General features: G+C 44.3%; 1 protein-coding gene across 1 annotated transcript in view; it reads left to right on the forward strand.

Annotated features, from left to right (window-relative positions):
• The window catches only part of ABCD3 (ATP binding cassette subfamily D member 3), a 116,930-nt gene that overhangs the window by 21,971 nt on the left and 75,935 nt on the right, over window positions 1-19,024 (forward strand). The window contains exon 2 of the mRNA XM_038745136.1: window positions 14,984-15,020. Within this exon, the coding sequence (XP_038601064.1) occupies window positions 14,984-15,020 (37 nt within the window). The remainder of the gene's footprint in view (window positions 1-14,983; window positions 15,021-19,024) is intronic.

Consider the following 19,024-nt stretch of genomic DNA (forward strand, 5'->3'; position numbering starts at 1 on the left):
TTATTTTACTTGTACATATTTATTCTGTTTATTGTATTTTGTTAATATGTTTTGTTGTCTGTCTCCCCCTTCTAGACTGTGAGCCCACTGTTGGGTAGGGACCGTCTCTATATGTTGCCAACTTGTACTTCCCAAGCGCTTAGTACAGGCTCTACACACAGTAAGCGCTCAATAAATACGATTGATTGACTGATTGATTGACCCTGGCCCAGTAGCCCTGGGCTAAAACTGGTAGCTTCTTCCCGCTCCGTCCCATAGGCTGAAGGATCCCAGCCTGAGGAGATCAGTGAGTTGTCAGTTCCCCTGGGATCTGGGCCTTCTCTAGTTCAACCTACTGGACTCTGGGGCAGGGCCAGAGCTCAAAGCAGAACCCCCTCTCCCAAACATGGGAACGGGATTAAAATACACAATAAAACATCTTCCCAGCTGGTCTCGTCTCCCCCCGAGTCCCAGAGAAGACTGGCAGAACTCCAGGCGGCTTTTAAACCCTCCTGACGGTCCTGTTTGCAGGTAAACCTTGAAGCACCAGGGGTATTATTATTATTACATGTCCCACAGCCCAAGGGGATCAGTCAGCGAATGGTGTTTTATTGAGTGCTTTCCGTGTGTAGATCACTGGATTAAGTGCTTGGAGGAGTACAGTATAACAGAGTTGGTAAGCGTGATCGCTGCCCACGGGAACTGCTCTTACAGTTCAGAGAGGGAGACAGATGATAAAATAATTACAAGGTGGGGAAATTGCAGGGTATGAGGATATGTACGTAAATGCCATGTCAAGCATAAACGCAAAAAAATCAGCACTTGGGAACAATATTCCAGCTGCTGAGCCTCCCTAAACCATTCAGTCATTCATTCCTCTATATCGAGCGCTTACTGTGCGCAGAGCACTGTACTAAGTGCTTGGGAGAGTACAATACAACAATGAACAGAAACAGTCCCTGCCCACAACGAGCTTACGGTCTAAACCAATCAGTTAATCATATTTTACCTCCTCCAGGAGGCCTTCCCAGACTGAGCCCCTTCCTTCCTCTCCCCCTCATCCCCCTCTCCGTCCCCCCATCTTACCTCCTTCCCTACCCCAAAACACCTGTATATATGTATATATGTTTGTACATATTTATTACTCTATTTATTTATTTTACTTGTACATATCTATTCTATTTATTTTATTTTGTTAGTATGTTTGGTTTTGTTCTCTGTCTCCCCTTTTAGACTGTGAGCCCACTGTTGGGTAGGGACTGTCTCTATACATTGCCAATTTGTACTTCCCAAGCGCTTAGTACAGTGCTCTGCACATAGTAAGCACTCAATAAATACGATTGATGATGATTTATTGAGCGCTTATGGAGTGTAGAGCACTGTCCTAAGCGCCTGGGAGAGTACAATATTACAGACACATTCCCTGCCCACAATGAGCTTACAGTCTAAACCAATCAGTTAATCATTTTTATTGAGCGCTTACGGCGTGTAGAGCACTGTCCTAAGCACCTGGGAGAGTACAGTATTACAGACACATTCCCTGCCCACAGTGAACTTACAGTCGAGAGGGGGAGATAGACATGAATTTAAATAAATAGTGCGGAGGCGGGGGAGAGTGTGGGATCCCCAGGTTGGGATGAGCTCAGCCCAGAGCAGCCTTAGAGCCATGGTCTTTGCATTTTTGTGCGTACAGCATTTAGTAAATATCACAATATTTTTTCCAGCCTTAGAACAGTGCCTGGCACATAGTAAGTGCTTAACAAAAACCGTAAGCGAACATGCCCTATTTTAACCAGTTACTCTCCTACTCACTTTTCCCTTTTATTTGTCAATTATTTTGTCTGAGTCTCCTACCAGCTGTGAACGTCTTGAGGGCAGGGATTCTGTCTTCTTCGTCATCATCATCATTAATCGTATTTATTGAGCACTTACTGTGTGCAGAGCACTGTACTAAGCCCTTGGGAAGTACAAGTTGGCAACATATAGAGACAGTCCCTACCCAGCAGTGGGCTCACAGTCTAAAAGGGGGAGACAGAGAACAAAATCGTATTTATTGATCAATCAATTGCCTGTATTGAGCACGTACCATGTGCAGAGCATTGTACCGTACACTCCGGAGAGAGAGCAGAGTTGGTAGACACATTCCCTGTCCACAGTGAGTTTACAGTCTAGAGGTGGTTACAGATCATTAATATAAGCGAATGAATTATGGATGTGAGGGGGGCAGAGGGAGTGGGTTAATAAAGTGCCAATCCAAGTGCAAGGGAAACACAGAGGAAATGAAGTTTTTTTTTAGGAGCAGGGCTTTTTTGAGGGGGTGTGCTTTTAATAAAAGGGAGTTCCAGGTCAGAGGAAGGATGTGGGTGAGTGGTTGGTCGCAAGATAGACGAGATTGGAGGTGCAGTGAGTAGGTTGGCATCGGAAGAGCGAAATGGGTGGCCTGGGTTGTAGTAGGACATCACAAACTAAGGTAGGAGGAGGTAAGGTGATTAGGTGGCTTAAAGGCAATGGTCAGGAGTTTCTGTTGAATACGGAGGTGGATGGGCAACTGCTGGAGGTTCTTGAGGAGTGGGGAAACTTGGACTGAACGGTTTTGTAGAAAAATGATCCGGGCATCATAGTGTAGTGTGGTCTGACGTGAGGAGGGACAGGAGGCAGAGAGGTCAGTAAGGTGGCTGATGCCGTAATTGAGGCAGGATAGGAGAGGGGTTGGATTAACATGGTAGCAATTTGTGTGGAGAGGGAAGGGTGGACTTTAGCAGTGTTGTGAAGGTAATAATAATAATGATGATGATGGGATTTGTTAAGCACTTACTTTGTGCCAAGCACTCTTCTAAGCGTTGGGGTAGATACAAGGTAATTATGTTGGACCCAGCCCCTTTCCCACTTGGGGCTCACAGTCTTAATCCCCATTTTGCAGCTGAGGTAACTGAGGCACAAAGAAGTAAAGTGACTTGCCAAGGTCACACCGCAGACAAGTGGCGGAGCTGGGATTGGAATCCATAATAATGATAAAGTTGGTATTTGTTAAGTGCTTAATATGTGCCAAGCACTGTTCGTTCATTCATTCATTCAATCGTATTTATTGAGCACTTACTGTGTGCAGAGCACTGTACTAAGCGCTTGGGAAGTACAAGTTGGCAGCATATAGAGACGGTCCCTACCCAACATCGGGCTCACAGTCTAGAAGTGGGAGACAGACAACAAAAAACAAAACGTATTAACAAAATAAAATGAATAGAATAGTAAGTATGTACCAGTAAAATAGAGTAATAAATCTGTACAAACATATATACAGGTGCTGTGGGGAGGGGAAGGAGGTAGGGCGGGGAGGATGGGGACGGGGAGAGGAAAAAGGGGGCTCAGTCTGGGAAGGCCTTTTGGAGGAGGTGAGCTCTCCATAGGGCTTTGAAGGGAGGAAGAGAGCTAGCTTGGTGGATGTGCGGAGGGAGGGCATTCCGGGCCAGGGGGAGGACGTGGGCCGGGGGTTGACGGTGGGACAGGTGAGAACGAGGCACGGTGAGGAGGTTAGCGGCGGCAGAGGAGTGGAGGGTGCGGGCTGGGCTGGAGAAGGAGAGAAGGGAGTAGGAGGGGGTGAGGTGATGGACAGCTTTGAAGCCGAAAGTGAGGAGTTTCTGCTTCATGCTGAACACGTTTGGCCTTTGGGTCGATGATGCTACAACTTCAAGAAACTACCCAGGACCTTTTTGTCTCAACAAAATCTGTTATCAATCAGTGGTATATGTTGAGCACTTACTGTGTGCAGAGCACCGTACTAAGCTTTTTTGAAAGTACAAGATTGGTAGATGCAATCCTTCTGTCCTTCTACACAATCCAACCCTCACACTCTGCTCCTCTGGTGCTAACCTTCTCTCTGTGCCTCCATCTCGCCTTTCTTGTCGCCGGCTTCCCGCCCACATCCTCCCTCTGGCCTGGAACGCCCTCCCTCCTCAAATCCGCCAGACAGTTAGTCTCTCCCACTTTCAAAGCCTTAATAAGTCCCACTTTTCTTCATCTCCCACTTCATTAAGCCCCGCTTTTCTTCATCTCCCACTTCATTAAGCCCCGCTTTTCTTCACCTCCCACTTCCTTCTGCATCACCCTAACTGGCTCCCTTTACTCTTCCCCCCTCCCAGCCCCGTAGCACTTATGTATTTATCGATAATTTTATTTATTTGTATTGATTTCTATCTCCCCGACTCTAGACTGTAAGCCCTTTGTGGGCTGGGAATGTGACTGTTTATTGCTGTATTATACTCTCCCAAGCCCGTAGCATACAGTAAGCGCTCAATACATTGAGTGAATGAATAAATGAATGAATACATTGTCATAAATCTTTTAGCGCAGGCCTGGGAATCAGAAGGATCGGGTTTTAATACCCAGGCTCGACACTTGTGTGCTGTGTGACCTCAGGCAAGTCACTTAACTTCTGAATGCACTTGTAAAATGGGGATTAAGACTGCGAGCCCCTTGGCAGACAGGGATTATGTCCAATTTGGTTAGCTTGTATTTACCACAGCGCTTAGCGTAGTGCCGTAGCCCATACCACTTTAAAAAAAGCCAACAAAAAATGCCAAGGGAAAGAGAATGCTGGGGAGATACCCAGCTAAAGGCCATGGATGGAAACATACATCAGAAAGATTTATTAGCCAGAATTTTTTTATAACTCAGGGAGGGAGGTATAATTTGGGACATTAGCAGCAGTAGTCATAGTATTTATTAGTCACTTAGTATGGGCAGAGCTTTCTACTAAGAGCTGGAAAGGAATACATGTGTGGGATTAGACACAGACTCTGTTCCTCAAGGGGCTCGTAATAATCTAAGAATATAGGTTGGGGGAGAGGACCGGCGACAACAATTCATTCATTCATACAATTGCATTTATTGAGCACTTACTATGTGCAGAGCACTGTACTAAGCGCTTGGGAAGTACAAGTCGGCAACGTATAGAGACGGTCCCTACCCAGCCACGGGCTCACAGTCTAGAAGGGGGAGACAGACAACAAAACAAAACATGTAAACGGGTGTCAAGATCGTCAGGAGCAATGAAATGATAAGACACTAAACCAGCATCACAGGGAAAATACATAATATATGAATTAAAACAAAAGTTCCGTGAGTCGCCGTGTCTAGAGAAGCAGAATTTAGTTAGAGGAGCAGAATTTCAGCCTCCTGGTGATTGAGTCCAAGGAGCATCCGCAGCCACATCAATATTTACCAAAGCCACTAGCTTTCCCGAAGTTTACCGAGGTCTCAGGTTGCTGGGGTTCCTCCTCGAGGTTGCCAAGGGGAGCCGGTACTTGTTCCTGCGGAAGCAGCCTGGCTGGGGCACAGAGCATGCCGGCGGACAGGATTTGATTCTGTGCTCCTTTAATAATAATAATAATAATAATAATAATAATAATAATGGCATTTATTAAGCGCTTACTATGTGCAAAGCACTGTTCTAAGCGCTGGGGAGGTTACAAGATGATCAGGTTGTCCCACAGGGGACTCACAGTCTTCATCCCCATTTGACAGATGAGGGAACTGAGGCCCAGAGGAGTTAAGGGACTTACCCAAGGTCACCCAGCTGACAATTGGCAGAGGCTGGATTTGAACCCATGACCTCTGACTCCAAAGCCCGGGTTCTTTCCACTGAGCCACGGTGCTTCCGTTGACCGTGTACTTGGTATAACAGCACTATCTGTTGGAACAGATTGCTGTTTGTGGTTTTACCTAGCATCTTAAGTACAATATGAGAAGCAGTGTGGCCTAGTGGGTAAAGCATGGGCCTGGGATTCAGAATCAATCAATTGTATTTATTGAGCACTTACTGTGTGCAGAGCACTGTACTAAGCACTTGGGAAGTACAAGTTGGCAACATATAGAGATGGTCCCTACCCAACAGTGGGCTCACAGTCTAGAATAATAATAATAATAATAATTTAATGGCATTTGTTAAGTGTTTACTACGTGCAAAGCACTGTTCTAAGCGCTGGGGGGATACAAGGTGATCAGGTTGTCAGAAGGACCTGAGTTCAAATCCTGGCTCTGCCCCTTGTCATTTCACTTTTCAGCGCTTAGAACAGTGCTTTGCACACAGTAAGCGCTTAATAAATGCCATTGTTATTATTATTATTATTCTCTGGGCCTCAGTTACCTCATCTGTAAAATGGGGATTAAAACTGGGAGTCCAGGTGGGACAGGGACTGTGACCAACCCAGTTATCTTGTATCTAACCCAGAGCTTAGTACACTGCCTGGTGCAAAGTAAGCACTTAAAAAAATGCCGTAAAAATACATTTTCATCCTTTTTCCCGTGTAAAGCAGAGAGCCCATGGGTTTTTATTTTCTAAACACCCAGATACATATTGGGATTACATCACCTCCGCATCAAACAGAAACTCTTTGCCATTGGCTTTAAAGCACTCAGTCAGCTTGCCCCCTCCTTACCTCACTGTTGTACTATAGCCCAGTCTGCACTTTGCTCCTCCAGCCTCAGTTTACTCACTGGGCCCCAGTCTCGTCCATCTCACTGCTCACCTCTTTCCCATATCCTCCTTCTGGCCTGGAACTCCCATCCTCCTATATGTTGCCAACTTGTACTTCCCAAGTCCTTAGTACAGTGGTCTGCCCACAGTAAGCGCTCAATAAATACGATTGAATGAATGAATCCTCCCCCCCACCCTACCTCCTTCCCTACAGCATCTGTGTATATTTGTACATATTTATTACTCTATTTATTTTACTTGTACATGTTTACTACTCTATTTTATTCATTCATTCAGTCGTATTTATTGAGCCTTTACTGTGTGCAGAGCACTGTACTAAGCACTTGGGAAGTACAAGTTGGCAACATATAGAGACGGTCCCTACCCAACAGTGGGCTCACAGTCTAAAGTGATGTGCATTCAGTATTATTATTGTTATTATTATTATTAATGATGTGCATATAGCTATAATTCTATTTATTCTGACGGTTTTGACACCCATCTACGTTTCGTTTTGTTGTCTGTCTCCCCCTTCTAGACTGTGAGTCCGTTGTTGGGTAGGGTCCGTCTCTATACGTTGCTGACTTGTACTTCCCAAGCGCTTAGTACAGTGCTTTGCACACAGTAAGCGCTCAATAAATACGATTGAATGAATGAATTGGTCGGCTATGAAGAGAGAGCGATCCAGGAATGCTTAGGCCCATCTCCTTGCAGACTTGGCAGCTGGAACAAGGGTCTGAAATCCTGGTGGAAACTTCCCATCTTTGCACAGTGGAGCGAGCCCACTGTTGGGTAGGGACTGTCTCTATATGTTGCCAATTTGTACTTCCCAAGCGCTTAGTACAGTGCTCTGCACATAGTAAGCACTCAATAAATACGGTTGATGATGATGATGATGAGGCAGGGAAACCAGGCACACCGGACCTTTCTGCCCCTGATTCAGGCTTGCTTCATCTTCATTGTGCGCTTTCAAGTTTCTAGACTGTAAGCTTGTTGTGGGCAGGTCCTGTTTATTGCTAGATTGTAGTCTCCCAAGCGCTCAGTACAGTGTTCTGCACATAGTAAGCAATCAATAAGCAATTCTTCTAGACTGTGAGCCCGTTGTTGGGCAGGGAATGTTTCTGTTTATTGTTAGATTGTAGTCTCCCAAGCGCTCAATCAGTCAATCGTATTGAGCGCTTACTGTGTGCAGAGCACTGTACTAAGCGCTTGGGAAGTACAAGTTGGCAGCATATAGAGACAGCCCCTACCCAACAGTGGGCTCAGAACAGTGTTATGCACATAGTAAGCAATCAATAAGCTATTCTTCTAGACTGTGAGCCCGTTGTTGGGTAGGGACCGTCTCTATATGTTGCCGGTTTGTACTTCCCAAGAGCTTAGTACAGTGCTCTGCACACAGTAAGCGCTCGATAAATACGATTGAATAAGTACGACTGAATGAATGAAATTTTGTGGTGAAGGGGGAAGAGGAGGAAATGGCTGAGACATCCATGAATCCTTCCTGTACATGTTTACCCCCCTTTTTTTCCATCTTGACTCCCTTTCTCTCTCTCTCTCCCTCTCTCTCTGCAATTTGTTAAGCACTTGCTAGGCACTGTACTAAGTACTAAGCACTGAGGTAGTTACAAGCTAATCAGGTTGGACACAGTCCTTGTCCCACAAGGGGCTCACAGTCTTAATCCCCATTTGACAGACAAGGTAACTGAGGCACAGGGAAATTATTGGTCCAGGGTCCAAGGTCATACAGTACATATTCAACAAGTACAAGGTCAACATACATATTGGTATGTCCAAGGTCATACAGTAGACTAGTGGCAGAGCTGGTAATTTTATTTTTATTTTTATTTTTTTAGTGTGTGTTAAGTACTTAGCATGTGCCGGACACTGTATTAAGTGCTGGAGTAGATACAAGCTAATTAAGTTGGATACAGTTCACGTCCCACTTGGGGCTCACTGTGATAATCCCCATTTTACGAATGAGGAAACTGAGGCCCAGTAAAGTAAGTTGCCCAAGGTGACACAGCAGATAAGTGGCAGAGAGGGGATTAGAACCCAGGCCCAGGCTCTATCCACTAGATCTCACTGCTTCTTTTCCTCCCTGTCAGGGAACAGATGACTTCATTATGCCGACTTCACCAGGGAAGTGCTGCAGTGACCTTTTATAATCAAAAGCCGCTTTTTGTTTTGAGGCTGCCAGATACGGGTGAGGCCGTGAGGGAGAAAGGCTAGGCACATTTATTCATTGTTCCCATTCAGGGAGAGAAATTAAGGAAGCAGGGAAGGTTGCTGCTAGAGACAGAGAAAAATAAATAGAGCAAGGGAGTATGTGAGAGAGGGAAGAAAGAAGAGAAGAGCAGCTGGAAAGGAAGAGAAGGAGAAATGCCAAAGGAGAGCAAATGACATGCTTAAGGGGAGCGGGATCGAAATGGAGAAAGATTACAGAGTAATTAAAAAGCAGAAAAGGGAAAGACAAAGGATAACGGGAAAAAGTAGAGACATTGAGTGGCAGAGAAGACTGAAAAGGAGGAATCATCATCATCATCATCAATCGTATTTATTGAACGCTTACTGTGTGCAGAGCACTGTACTAAGTGCTTGGGAAGTACAAGTTGGCAACATAGAGAGACAGTCCCTACCCACCAGTGGGCTCACAGTCTAAAAGGGGGAGACAGAGAACAAAACCAAACATACTAACAAAATAAAATAAATAGAATAGATATGGACAAGTAAAATAAATAAATAAAAATATGTACAAACATATATACAGGTGCTGTGGGGAAGGGAAGGAGGTAAGGCGGGGGGATGGAGGGGGGACGAGGGGGAGAGGAAGGAAGGGGCTCAGTCTGGGAAGGCCTCCTGGAGGAGGTGAGCTCTCAGCAGGGCCTTGAAGGGAGGAAGAGAGCTAGCTTGGCGGATGGGCAGAGGGAGGCCGTTCCAGGCCCGGGGGAGGACGTGGGCAGGGGGTCGACGGCGGGACAGGCGAGAACGAGGTACGGTGAGGAGATCAGCGGTGGAGGAGCGGAGGGTGCGGGCTGGGCTGGAGAAGGACAGAAGGGAGGGGAGGTAGGAGGGGGCGAGGGGATGGACAGCCTGGAAGCCCAGGGTGAGGAGTTTCTGCCTGATGCGCAGATTGATTGGTAGCCACTGGAGATTTTTGAGGAGGGGAGTAACATGCCCAGAGCGTTTCTGGACAAAGATAATCCGGGCAGCAGCATGAAGAATGTGCCAGGGATCCCAAGTCATATAAACCTGTTGGCCAACTCTGGCATTTTATGTAACTACAGCGTGGCTTAGTGGAAAAAGCCCGGGTTTAGGAGCCAGAGGGCGTGGGTTCTAATTCCGGCTCTGCCACTCTGATGTGTGACCTTGGGCAAGTCACTTTCATTCATTCATTCAGTGGTATTTATTGAGCACTTACCGTGTGCAGAGCACTTTACCAAGCGCTTGGGAAGTACAAGTTGGCAACATATAGAGACGGTCCCTACCCAACAGCGGGCTCACGGTCTAGAAGGGGGATAGAAGGAACTAAATGTCAGAGGTTCAGTTCCCTCATCTGTAAAATGGGGATTAAAAGTGTGAGCTCCACATGGGACAACCTGGTTACCTTTTATCTACCCCAGCGCCTAGAACAGCGCTTGGCACATAGTAAGCGCTTAACAAATACCTCTATTATTATTATAATAATGGTATTATATGGTATAGTCTCCCCCTCGCCCCCCTGTCCATCCCCCCCCGTCTTACCTCCTTCCCTTTCCCACAGCACCTGTATATATGTATATATGTTTGTACATATTTATTATTCTGTTTATTTATTTATTTTACTTGTACATGCCTATTCTATTTATTTTATTTTGTTAATATGTTTGGTTTTGTTCTCTTTCTCCCCCTTCTAGACTGTGAGCCCACTGTTGGGTAGGGACTGTCTCTATATGTTGCCAACTTGTACTTTCCAAGCGCTTAGTACAGTGCTCTGCACACAGTAGGCGCTCAATAAATACGATTGATTGATTGATCGATTATAATATAGCCTTCCTCAGAATTTATTTTATTGTCTATTCAATCATTCACTTTGATTACTCTCCTTGTAGAAATTTTTATTCCCATCTCCTCAGGTAGAGTGGAAGTTCCTTATGAGCCGGGAATGTGTTACTTGCTTGTTTGTTTTACTTTTCCGGTCAATAAGTGGTATATATTGAGGGCTGATTTTGTGCAGATCATTGTATGTCATTCAGTCGTATGTATTGAGTGCCTCCTGTGTGCAGAGCACTGTACTAAGCGCTTGGGTGAGAACAATATAGCAATGTAGCAGACACATTCCCTGCCCATGATGAGTTCACAGTCTAGAGTGGGGGAGACAGAGATCAATATAAATAAATAAAATTGCAGTTATGTGCATACGTGATTTGCACTTGGGAGTGTACGATACAGGATTTGATAGACACATTCCCTGCCCGCAGGGAGCTCACAGTCCAGAGACTTTAAGTACTTAGTACAGTGCACTGCACCCCATGGGTGCTCAGTAAATACGGCTGTGTTTACTGGGTACTCTAATGGTATCGTACGGTGGGCAGGGAGCAATTTACTTGGAGAAGTATGGATAGAGAGGGGCGTGGCAGTCAGAAGGACTTGGGTTCTAATCCTGACTCCACTTTGCCATGTGACCTTGATCAAGTCACTTAACTCCTGTTTGCCTCAGTTACCTCATCTGTAAAATGAGGATTGACTGTGATGGACTGTCCATAGCTTGTAACTTACACAGCACTCAACATAATGCCTGGCATATATTACGCTCTTAACAAATACCATTAAAAAAAATCCATTCGTTCATTGGAAGGAATGTTGGCCAAAATGTGTACTTTGAACTTTGCACGCAGAAAGAAGCCCTATTAAAATCCTACCAGTTTTTCAGTCGTAAAAATAGTTTGATCATGCTCCCTAGTCAATCATTCAATCATATACTTCCCAAGCTCTTAGTACAGTGCTGTGCACACTGTAAGCGCTCAATAAATACGGTTGAATGAATGAATGACTATTTATTAATAATGATGGCATTTATTAAGTGCTTACTATATGCAAAGCACTGTTCTAAGCACTGAGGAGGTTACAGGGTGATCAGGTTGTCCCACGGGGGGCTCACAGTCTTTATCCCCATTTTACAGTTGAGGGAACTGAGGCCCAGAGAAGTTGAGTGACTTACCCAAAGTCACACAGCTAAGTGGCTATTTATTGAGCATTTACTGTGTGCAGAGTACTGCACTGAGCACTGGAAAGATTACAATATAACAATAAACAGACACATTCCCTGACCACAACAACTTACAGTCTCGAAGGGGAGACAGATATTAATATAAATTTATAATGGATATGGACCTAAGTGCTACGGGGCTGAGGGAGGGGTGAATAAAGGTTGCAAATCCAGAGCAACTCAGAAGGGAGTGGGAGAAAAGGAAATGAGGGTTTAGTCGGGGAAGGGCTCTAGCTCAGGGTATCAGTTTTATATTGAATGGAAAATGTCCAGTTGGCTAAAACGGTTATCTTTAAGCTTTAGGAACCCGGCCAGTTTGTACCTGCTTAAATTCTATTCATGGGAAAAATACACATTCAGTTGATTATGTTGGAGGATTTGAATTTTGGTTAGCTTTTATTAATGTTTTCCTACTGACCATGAACTCTAGTGAAGTGGCTAGGACACTTGTACTGTTGTACTGGTCAAGTCATCTCTCCTTTCAGTGGTCGTGATCTCATTGGTGGTTTAGAAATAGGTGAAAGGAAATGCCTGTGTACTTTGAATTCCTACCTAATGACTCTTTAGTTTTCTGTAGTAAGGTTATTCAAGGGCTGTGGAGCAGAAAGTATTAGCATATACACTTACACACACACACACACACACAAGTTCTGGAATAAAGTTTCTTCTTGTATTGTTCGTTATATAAATGGCAAACTACCAAGCAGGATTCAGTTCTTGCTTTTCAGTTGTATTAGGGAGTGAGCTGATTTTTAAAATGTCTTTGGCCGAACACCCAGCATTTCATCCTTATCAACAAAAACTTCGCTAGGAAAGTCTTGGCAAACTCATTCCTATTCATTCAGTCATATTTATTGAGCGCTTACTGCGTGCAGAGCACTGTACTAAGCCCTTGGGAAGGACAAGTCGGCAACATATAGAGGCGGTCCCTACCCGACAACAACGGGCTCACAGTCTAGACAGACAACAAAACAAAACACGTGGACAGGTGTCAAGTTGTCGGAACAAATAGAAATAAAGCTAGATGCACATTATTAACAAAATAAATAGAATAGTAAATATGTACAAGTAAAATAGAATGATAAATCTAAGTAACATGTCCGTAGCGTTTCCTATGGGTGGAGTGGTTATGCAGTTCTACATTCGAACACGGGTCACGTGTAAAAAGGTTCAAATTACTCACAAATCCTTTGTAAATTTTTAGCCACAAAATCTATTGCTATTAAACAGAAGAAAGGTAATCAAATAGTCAGTGCAGGGCACTATACTAAGCACTTGGGAGTAAACTACAACACTGTTGGTAGAAACCTTCCCTGCCCCCAAGGAGTTTACTGTCTAGAGGGGAGTGAGACCTAATTAGAGGTGTGGAGCTTTCATTCATTCATTCAGTCGTATTTATTGAGCTCTTCCTGTCTGCAAAGCACTGTACTAAGCGCTTGAGAGAGCATAATGCAACAACGGGCACATTCCCTGCCCACAACGAGCTCACAGACTAACGACGAGCTCACAGTCTAGAATCATTTTTTACAGAGGCGTTCAGGCTGTGTTTCCCGACTCCTCAAGAAACTCCAGCGGTTGCCCATCTACCTCCACATCAAACAAAAGCTCCTCACCATTGGCTTAAAAGCACTTAATTATTTTGCCCCCTCCTACCTCACCTCCCAAATCTCTACCCTCCGTACTCCCCTACTACAGCCCAGCCCGCACACTTTGTTGCTCTGATGCTAACCTTCCCACTGTACCATGATTTCGTTTGTCTCGCTGCTGACCTCTCCCTCACATCCTGCCTCTGACCCGGAGTGCCCTCCCTCCTCGTGTCCAACAGACAATTACTGTATATATGTATATATATACCTGTATATATCAATCAATCAATCGTATTTATTGAGCGCTTATTGTGTGCAGAGCACTGTACTGAGCGCTTGGGAAGTACAAATTGGCAACATATGCAGTCCCTACCCAACAGTGGGATCACAGTCTAAAAGATATATGTTTGTACTTATTTATTACTCTATTTTATTTGTACATATTTATTCTATTTATTTTATTTTGTTAATATGTTTCGTTTTGTTCTCTGTCTCCCCCTTCTAGACTGTGAGCCCACTGTTGGGTAGGGACCATCTCTATATGTTGCCAACTTGTGCTTCCCAAGTGCTTAGTACGGTGCCCTGCACACAGTAAGCGCTCAGTAAATACGATTGAATGAATGAATGAATTACTCTCCTCTTTCAAAGCCATTTAGAAGGCACATCTCCTCCAAGAGGCCTTCCCTGATTAAGCCCTCCTTTCCCTTTGAGAAGCAGCGTGGCTCAGTGGAAAGAGCAAGGGCTTTGGAGTCAGAGGTCAGGGGTTCAAATCCTGGCTCCGCCAATTGTCAGCTCTGTGACTTTGGGCAAGTCACTTAACTTCTCTGTTCCTCAGTTCCCTCATCTGTAAAATGGTGATTAAAACTGTGAGCCCCCCCATGGGACAACCTGATCACCTTGTAATCTCCCCAGCACTTAGAACAGTGCTTTGCACATAGTAAGTGCTTAATAAGTGCCATTATTATTACTATTATTATTTCCTCTTCACCCTTTCCCTTCTGCATCACCCTTACTTGCTCCCTTCATTCATCTGCACCACCCAGCCCTGTAGCACTTAAGTACATATCTGTAATTTATTTATGTTAATGTCTGTCTCCCCCTCTAGACTGTTAGCTCATTGTGAGCAGGGAATATGTCTGTTTATTGTTCTCTTGTACTCTCCCAAATGCTAAATACAGTGCTGTACACACAAGTGCATGATAAATACCATTGAATGAGTGAATTAATGTAGAAGGAAGCATTCCCCTGTGAACCACACATACCCCAACGAATTGTATGGGGCCAAGGACAGTGATTTTGCCATCCTGGTTTAGAATTAGTCTACCTACAGTGCTAGGTTAAAGTTGTCTATTTTTCTCAAATTTTCTTTATGCTGTACCTCCCCCATTTTGAATGATAAACTGCCAGGAAACCCAGAAAAAGCCTTAAACTACATCATGAAACTTTTTAAAGTTTCTTTTGTGTGAAAAATACGTGGGTTTGTTTAGTTAGAAGTGTCCGTTTGGGTTCATCTTGAAGGCAAAACCGAGAACAGTATATTACATTCAGTTCTCCCATCGTGTCTTTGAGGATTTCTGTGTGTTCTCTGGCCCTTTCTGGAAGCGTCTTTAAAAGTTTCAGTGGTGATGGGAAAATATGTCAAGGAAAAGTAATTCTGGGGGCAAAATAAAGACCTGTTTTTCTTTTTTTTTTTCTCTGCAGCAAGAAAAGTGGAAAGCCACCATTACAGAGCAATGAGGTAATACTTCCAAACGATTCTCTATGAGATAAAATGCTTCGTTGTCACTTCTGTTTTAGTGGAAACAAGCTATTTTAAAGAATCATTCCTCTTTTCTGTTGTGTCCATGAGGTGAAAGGAAATATCCTTGAGTGGCTCATTTGGCAGCTATAGATCTATAAAACCAACAGTGTTTCTCACCCTCTTTGGATGATAATGTGCTGATTAGAGGAATCAGTAAAAGAATTGATCAGTGTAAATGTTTCATGAGGGTTTAGAAATAACATCTGGCCTAGTGGAAAGATCAAGGGCCTGGGAATCAGGTGACTTGGGTGCTAATTCTGGCTCTGCTACTTGCCAGCTGTGTGACCTTTAAGCTCACAGTTTAAGGGGGAAGGAGGACAGGTATATTACACATATATTTTACAGATGACGAAACTGAGGCACAGAGCAGTTAAGTGACCTCCCCTAGGTCATACGGTGGTTAGAGAAGCAGCGTGGCTCAGTGGAAAGAGCCCGGGCTCTGGAGTCAGAGGTCGTGGGTTCGAATGCCGCCTCCGCCACAAGTCTGCTGTGTGACCTTGGGCAAGTCACTTAACTTCTCTGAGCCTCAGTTCCCTCATCTGTAAAAATGGGGATTAAGACTGTGAGCGCCACGTGGGACAACTTGATCACATTGTATCCCCCCCCCAGCGCTTAGAACAGTGCTTTGCACATAGTAAGCGCTTAACAAAGGCCTTCATTAAATTAAATTAATTCCTAATTCTGTGCTCTTTCTACTACGCTGGGGCTGTTTATCTGCCCCTTCCTGCTGTGTGACCTTGGGCAAGTCACTTAACTTCTCTGGGCCTCAGCTTTCTCATCTGCGAAATATCTGTTCTTCCTTTTAGATTGTGGTTCCCATATGGGACAAGGACTATGTCTGATTTGATCATGAATCCATCCCAGCACTTAGTATAGTACTTGGTACATAGTAAGTGCTTAATGAATATTATTATTATTATTATTGTGACCATCTCTCTCGCTTCCAGATCAGATTTCCTCAAGCATCCTGCTGAGTCATTTCTGTGTCGTTTCACCTTTCCAGGCCCATTACAAACTGGATGGGAATACTTTTAATAATAGCGATGGCATTTGTTAATCAATCAATTAATCGTATTTATTGAGCGCTTACTGTGTGCAGAGTACTGTACTAAGCGCTTGGGAAGTGCAAGTTGGCAACATATAGAGACAGTCCCTACCCAGCAGTGGGCTCACAGTCTAGAGTGAGCGTAGACTGTTAAGTGCTTACTATTTATTTTGTTTTGTTGGTATGTTTGGTTTTGTTCTCTGTCTCCCCGTTTTAGACTGTGAGCCCACTGTTGGGTAGGGACTGTCTCTATGTGTTGCCAATTTGTATTTCCCAAGCGCTTAGTACAGTGCTCTGCACATAGTAAGCGCTCAATAAATGCGATTGATGATGGTGATGATGTGCAAAGCACTGTAGTCGAGGTACCCTCAAACTTCGGACGAAGGGATTTGTAATCACAGCATTTTATTTTTCCAAATACTTGACTGTGAATTAGTTGGATAACTCTTCAGATTCTTGGCCTCCTACCCTGCATCCTGGAGTTAGGAAGAGAGGTTGATCTGGGTGAACAGAACTAAAATATTCCCTGTCACATCCTTTGACCCTACTCATAATGGGAGATCATGTTCACCTAGACTAGCCGTCGTATTTGATCCCGGAACTTTTCAAATTAAGCAAGTTTTCCCCTCCAGCCTCCCTGTAAATCAAGATTCTTGTAAATACCCAAGAAATAAAATGTTAGGGGAAGCCATTCTGTAAACACCCGCTTTTAGGGATTCCCATAGTTCATCACCAACAATCTAGTAAGACGTATTATTATAAAGTTTTGCTGCTTAGGAGAAGCAGCGTGGCTCAGTGGAAAGAGCCCGGGCTTGGGAGTCAGAGGTCATGGGTTCGAATCCCAGCTCCACCACTTGTCAGCTATGTGACCTTGGGCAAGTCACTTAACTTCTCCGAGCCCCAGTTCCCTCATCTGTAAAATGGGGATTAAGACTGTGAGCCCCACGTGGGATAACCTGATCACCTTGTATCCACCCCAGCACTTAGAACAGTGCTTTGCACATAGTAAGCGCTTAACAAATGCCATTATTATTATTATTATTATTATTTTTAGACTGTGAGCCCACTGTTGGGTAGGGACTGTTCTATATGTTGCCAACTTGTACTTCCCAAGTGCTTAATACAGTGCTCTGCACACAGTAAGCGCTCAATAAATACGATTGATTGATTTGATTGATTGATTATAAAGTTTTATATTTGTAAGTTTTAAAGAAGCATTTTTGTTAGTATCAGTTCTGCCCCAGCTCCCAAGGAATTCCCAAATTGTTGCCCGGTAGAAAACCTCTTGTTTGACAAAAACTCAACTACTTTGTTGTTGAAGTGTTTATTTTCTTCAGTTCTGTGTACTAAGGGTACTTGTTTAATCGCATGAATGATCTCTTATTCATTCATTCATTCACTGAGAAGCAGCGTGGCTCAGTGGAAAGAGCACAGGCTTGGGAGTCAAAGGTCAAGGGTTCGAATTCTGGGTCTGCCACTTGTCTGCCATGTGACCTTGGGCAAGCCGCTTCACTTATCTGTGCCTTAGTTACCTCATCTGTAAAATGGGGGTGAAGACTGTGAGCCCCACGTGGGACAACCTGATCCCCTTGTATCCCCCCAGCACTTAGAACAGTGCTTTTCTCATAGCGCTTAGCAAATGCCATTATTATTATTATTATTCATTTAGCCACTCAGTCATATTTATTGAGTACTTATGCTGTGCAGAACACTGTACTAAGCACTTGGGAAGGTACAATACAACAATAAACAGTGACATTCCCTGCCCACAATGAGCTCACAGTCTAGAGTTGGGGAGATAGACATCAATACAAATACATAAAATTACAGATACCTACATAAGTGAGCCTGCTGTTGGGTAGGGACCGTCTCTGTATGTTGCCAACCTGTACTTCCCAAGCGCTTAGTACAGTGCTCTGCACACAGTAAGCGCTCAATGAGCACGATTGAATGAATAAGTGCTTTGGGGCTGGGAGGCGGGAAGAGCAAATGGAGGAAGTCAGGGTGACGCAGAAGGGAATGGGAGACTAGGAAACGTAGGGCTTAGTGTGGGAAGGCCTCCTGGAGATGTGCCTTCAATAAGACTCTGAAGCGGGGGAGTAGTTTTTCAATTGAAAAAAAAATTTGTGCTCAAATGAAACAATACAAAATGAAACACTTTTGGGTGATTTCACAGCTCAGTCAGGCTGGGAAAGCAGGCAGACAAGGTGACCTTTCATTCCTGAGGTTGCTTTTCTTTATTTATTTCATTGCACCCCAAGAGATACCATATTCATTTGTATTCATGTTTTGAATTCATCAGTCAATTTATGGTATTTATTAAGCACTTTGTGTTTGTAGAGCACTGTACTACAGTGCTCTACACATACAGTGCTCTACATATGTGCTCTACACATACAGTGTATGTAATAGAGAAGCAGCGTGGCTCAGTGGAAAGAGACCGGGCTGTGGAGTCAGAGGTCATGGGTTCGAGTCCCAGCTCCGCCAGTTGTCAGCTGTGTGAATTTGGGCAAGTCACTTCACTTCTCTGTGCCTCAGTTACCTCATCTGTAAAATGGGGATTAAGACTGTGAGCCCCCCGTGGGACAACCTGGTCACCTTGTAATCTCCCCAGCGCTTGGAACAGTGCTTTGCACATAGTAAGCGCTTAATAAAATACTATCATTATTATTATTATTACTAAGCACTTGGGAGAGTACAATACAACAGAGTGGGTAGATATGTTCCCTGTCCACGGCAAGCTTACATTTAGAGTGTCTTTACGTGTTCAGTGTGGTTTTTGCAGCTTCACACCCACCCGTGGGTGAATTTCACTTTGGCTCGCATCTCCTCCTGCCTTCAGGACATCTCCATCTGGATGTCCGCCCGCCACCTAAAGCTCAACATGTCGAAGACT

This window comes from Tachyglossus aculeatus, chromosome 4, assembly GCF_015852505.1.
Source record: "Tachyglossus aculeatus isolate mTacAcu1 chromosome 4, mTacAcu1.pri, whole genome shotgun sequence".
Classification (NCBI taxonomy): domain Eukaryota; kingdom Metazoa; phylum Chordata; class Mammalia; order Monotremata; family Tachyglossidae; genus Tachyglossus; species Tachyglossus aculeatus.